This window comes from Balaenoptera acutorostrata, chromosome 16, assembly GCF_949987535.1.
Source record: "Balaenoptera acutorostrata chromosome 16, mBalAcu1.1, whole genome shotgun sequence".
Taxonomy (NCBI): domain Eukaryota; kingdom Metazoa; phylum Chordata; class Mammalia; order Artiodactyla; family Balaenopteridae; genus Balaenoptera; species Balaenoptera acutorostrata.
This window is the reverse complement of record NC_080079.1, coordinates 62,327,610-62,332,887: the sequence shown is the minus strand read 5'-3', so window position 1 is coordinate 62,332,887 and position 5,278 is coordinate 62,327,610. Positions and strand designations below refer to the sequence as shown.

The window sequence follows — 5,278 nt, the reverse complement described above, 5'->3', positions numbered from 1 at the left end:
AAGTGGTTCAATGACTGAACTGCAGACAGAATTAAAATGTGGTACCATATGCCCTGTTATTTGGCATTCCATGCCCTCAGACTGATAAGACAATAGAAAAAGGTATAAAACTATACCATACTCTATTTTGTAGGTGCTTCATAAATTTTATTGAGATAAATATCCTAAACCACAGAGATTAATGTTATCTGCAGTTAAATCTGCTTTCTTAATATGCCAATTCATTTTATGGCTTTACATAAGATCAGAAAACAGTTTTTCTTCTTTTTTTTTTTTAGAAACAACTGCAACAAACACTTAGTATTGGAACCAGTGAAATTCATTAACAAAAGGAAGGGAAAGGAGAAAATGATGTAGATCAAAGGTTGGCAAACTTTTTCTGTAAAGGGCCAAAGGGTAACTAGTTTAGCCTTCCTGGGGCATACAGGCCCTGTCACAACTACTCAACTCTGTTGTCCTAGCACAGGAACAGCCGTAAACAAATGTGAGCCTGGCTGCGTTCCAGTAAAACTTTACCAAAACAGGTGTTGGGCCTGATCTGGCCCATGGGCCTTCATTTGTCAATCCCTGACTTTAGTGGCCCTCAGGCCTCACACTGCATCAGAATCACTGGGGAGTGTTTTTAAAATACAAATACGTAGGTACCACACCCCACAGAGATTCTTTGGTTTTTTTAGTGCTCCTCAGGTGACTCTAATCTGCAATCAGGGCTGAGAACCATAGTTTAGGGAAAGGCCCTCAGTCTCTCACTCCCCTCAGTTTTCAGGGATTTTCCTAGCTGTCTTCAGTGGCAGTTTTTACCAAGGGCTTCTCAGATGTTAACAGGACACTAATACCGCTTAGTAATTGGGAATTTCAACAGGAATAGTTCAATGAAGGAAAAAAAATGGAACCTTAGAGGCCTAACGCCATCTGACCTCTACCTCCGTTGGCTTTAATCAGGTAAGCCTCTGACCTTGCCTTGTTCTTACCTCTTCAGCACCAGTGGGAATAACTGTTATCATTGATGGAACTTACCAGGTTGGGTTCTGTTCTCTTCTAAGTGAAATGGAAGCATATTGGTGATAATGGAATTCATTCATCTCTTTTCAAATTTTCTAAAAAGTACACTTTATTAAATGTGAGATGCCTACTGGCAACTGAAACATGGACCAGAGGAAAGTCATTGCCTCCCAAATGGTTGGACTCTCCAAAATTTCACTTATGAATATAATTATTAATTCCAGGAATCCTGGTGTTTTAGTTTTTAAACTAAGAACTGAATTTCCGGGCAAATATGTCTTGGTTGGGGAGACCAGTGTTAAAGTGAAGCGTAGTCTTCAAATCACTCCATGTCTTTTTTCCAATTCTCCTCAAACGATGACTCACTTTTCAGCTGTAGAATAGTGTTTCCTTTCTCCTGCTTTGCGGTATCCAAACTTTTGGAAAAAAGAATGAGGCACATCTGCCGTACTACCATCTCCCAGACTGACGGCTGTGGTGTCACTCAAAACGGGAAAAGGAATCACCTCTTCCTCATAAGTCTTCTTTCTCCTCTTCTGCACAGATGCAGGCTGCCCGCTGACTGTTCATAAAGGGCCGGCAGCCCAAGGTCCAGACAGTGTTGAACACAGTATCAGCCAGAGAATCACAGGCTACTTGAAAAAGATTAAGAGAAATAGAAAGGTTAATATACAAGACTACCCCAAGTAGTCTGAGTAATTTTGAAGAGGCAGCGTATTTCCAAGGATAACATGATACCCAGAGGAAAGTAGAGGCAGTGATCCAAATACAGAATTTAAATGAAAAAATAGATTTAAGAGAAGCTTTTTCAGAGGAGCTTCTATCCAATCTAGTAAAGCAGAACACACTTTGGGATGCCCTCCTTTTACGGGCCTCCAGGTAGATACCATGATTAGCAATCAGAATGCCCCACATCACTGTGCTCACTCCATGGAAAATTTACCTTTTTTTTTTTTTTTCAGAATACTCCCTCAAATAACACTACTATGTTTCCTATAGCTTTCCCTATTCAAGTGTGGGATGAATAACCAGGTTGCTAATATTTCGTGGAGGATTTTTGCATCTGTATTCATCAGGGATATTGGCCTGTAATTTTATTTTCTTGTGGTGTCCTTAATCTGGTTTTGGAATAGGGTAGTGCTGGCCTCTTAAAATGTCTTTGGAAGTGTTCCCTCCTCTTCTACTTTTTGAAAGAAGGATTGGTATTAATTCTTCTTTAAATGTTGAAGCCATTTAAATGGCTGATTAATTCTTTTTTGAATGTTGAAGCCACTTTAAAAGTGAAGCCACCTGGTCCTAAATTTTTGTTTGTTGGGAGATTTTTGATTACTGATTCAATCTCCTTACTAGTAACAGTTCTGATAAGATTTTCTATTTCCTCATGATTCATTCTTGGTAGGTTGTATGTTTCTAGGAATTTATCCATTTCTTCTAGGCTGTCTAACTTGGTGTATAATTTTTCATGGTATTTTATGGTTCTTTGTATTTCTGTGATATTAGTTTTAATGTTTCCTCTTTCTTCTCTGATTTTATTTATTTGCATCCTCTTTTTTTTTTCTTGGCCAACCTAGCTAAAGTTTTGTCTATTTTAACTATTTTAAAAAACAGCTCTCAGTTTAATTGATCTTTTCTATTGTCCTTTTAGTCTCTATTTCATTTATTTCCACTCTGATCTTTCTTATTTCCTTCCTTCTACAAACTTTGGGCTTCATTTGCTTTTCTTTTTCTAGTTCTTTGAGGTATAAAGTTAGGTTGTCGATGTGAGATCCTTCTTTTTTTTGATGTTGACATTTATTGTTATAAACTTCCCTCTTAGGACTGCTTTTATTGCATCTCATAAGCCTTGGTGTGTTATATTCTCTTCTGATTTCTTCTTTGGCATATTGGTTGTTCAGTAGCATGTTGTTTAATCTCCACATTGTTCTCACCTCTTCTATTCAATACTGTACTAGAAGTTCTAGCCAGGGCAATTGGCAAGAGAAAGAAATAAAAGGCATCTAAATTGAAAAGGAAGACAATATGCAGATGACATTATCTTGTGTACAGAAAAGCCTAAGGAATCTCCTAAAAATTTATTGGAACTAATAAATGAGTTCAGTAAGGTTGCAAGATAAAAGATCAGTATACAAAAATCAATTGTAGTTGTATACATTATCAGCAAATTATCTGAAAATACAATTAAGAAAACAATTCCCTTTATAATAGCATCAAGGGATTTCCCTGGTGGCACAGTGGTTAAGAATCCACCTGCCAATGCAGGGGACACAGGTTCGATCCCTGGTCCAGGAAGATCCCACATGCTGTGGAGCAACTAAGCCCTTGTGCCACAACTACTGAGCCTGCATGCTGCAATTATTGGAGCTCGCATGCCTAGAGCCCATGCTCTGCAACAAGAGAAGCCACTGCAATGAGAAGCATGCGCACTGCAATGAAGAGTAGCCCCCACTTGCTGCAACTAGAGAAAGCCTGCATGCAGCAACAAAGACACAACAAAGTCTAAAGGCCTAATGTTGCTTTTATAATGCACAATTTTATACATTATTTATAGATTTCTACATATATATGATTTCCCTCTGAGATTGATGTTAGTTTTAGTTAATGTATAACACACTAAAGTGTAAAGATTTATAGCTTACTCAATTTCACACAGTACATCATTAGTAAAGTCAGAAAGCTATCCATAAGTCTTCTTATCAAGTGCTATTTCAAATGGAAGAATAAAGTCACAAATATCAGGAAAAAAAAGAAAAAAAAGCATCAAAAAGGATAAAATACTTAGGAACAAACTAAACAAAGGAGTATAAGACCTGTGCTCTGAAAACTATAAAACATTGTTGAAAGAAATTAAAGAAGACCCAAATAAGTGGAAAGACATTCATGTTCATCGATCAGAAAACATAATTTTGTTAAGATGGCAATATTCCTCGGGATTTCCCTGGTGGTCCAGTGCAAAAGAATCCACCTTACAATGCAGGGGATGCGGGTTCGATCCCTGGTCAGGGAACTAAGATCCCACATGCTGCAGGGCACCTAAGCCCACGCGCCACAACTACTGAGCTCGCACACCTCAACTAGAGAGCCTGCATGCTGCAAACTACAGAGCCCACATGCTCTGGAACCCGTGCACCACAACTACAGAGCCCATGCGCCCTGGAGCCTGCGCGCCACAACTAGAGATGAGAAAACCCGCACGCCACAACTAGAGAGAAGCCTGCACACCATAACAAAGAGCCCACGCGCTGCAATGAAAGATCCCGCATGCCTCAACAAAGATCCCGTGTGCTGCAACTAAGACCCAAAGCAGCCAAAAATAAATAAAATAAATAATAAATAAATCTTAAAAAAAAAAAAGATGGCAATACTCCTCAAATGGATTTACAGAGTCAACAAAAGTCCTATCAAAATTCCACCTGCCATTTCTTGAAGAAATTGACAAGCTGAACCTAAAATTCATATGGAAATGCAAGAGATCCAGAATATCTGAAGAAATCTTGAAAAAGAACAAAGTTGAAGGACACTTCCTGATTTCAAATTTTACTAGGAAATTACAATAATAGGAACAGTGTGGTACTGGCAGAGATCAATGGAATAGAATTGAAAGTCTAGAAATAAACACTGCAATTATGGCAAATTGATTTTTGGCAAGGGTGCAAAGACAATTTATTGTGGGAAAGAATAGTCTCTTTCAACAAATGGTGCAGGAACAAATGGTGGGAAAGAATAGTCTTTTTCAACAAATGGTGTATGTCCACATACAAAAGAATGAAGTTGGACCCCTTTCTTACACAAAAATTAACTAAAATGTATCATAGGTCTAAATATATGAGCTAAAACAAAACTCTTAGAAGAAAACTTAGGAGTAAATCTTTGACCTTGAGTTAGGCTAAGCCTTTTTACATATGACACCAAAAGTACAAGAAAAATTTTTAAAAAGGATAAAATGTACTCAATCAAAATGTAAAACTTTTGGGCTGCAAATTATATCATCAAGAAAGTGAAAAATCAACTCATAAAATGAGAGAAAACATTTGCAAGTCATATATCTGATAAAAGATTTGCATCCAGAATATATACAAGAAGTCTTATGACTCAATAATAAAAAGATAAATAACCCAATTTAAAAGGGGGCAAATGAATAGACATCTCTCCAAAGCAGTTATTTAATGGCCAATAAGCACATAAAAAGATGCTCAACATCATTAGCCATCAGGGAAATGCAAATCAAAACCACAATGAGATATAACTTCACACCCACTAGGGTCTGTAATAAGATAGA

General features: G+C 37.5%; 1 protein-coding gene across 6 annotated transcripts in view; it reads right to left on the bottom strand.

The window, feature by feature from the left end:
- Positions 1–5,278, bottom strand: part of PLA2G12B (phospholipase A2 group XIIB) — a 31,709-nt gene that overhangs the window by 9,610 nt on the left and 16,821 nt on the right. For 2 of the 6 annotated variants that reach the window (XM_007167691.3, XM_007167693.3), the window contains exon 4: positions 642–1,637. The exons of 2 other annotated variants lie outside the window; for them this stretch is intronic. In XM_007167691.3, coding sequence (XP_007167753.1) covers positions 1,516–1,637 — 122 coding nt within the window. In that variant the 3' untranslated portion in view covers positions 642–1,515. Of the gene's footprint in view, positions 1–641; positions 1,638–5,278 lie in introns of those variants that run through there. 2 more of the 6 variants (XR_009005580.1, XM_007167692.3) reach the window with 2 other exon arrangements.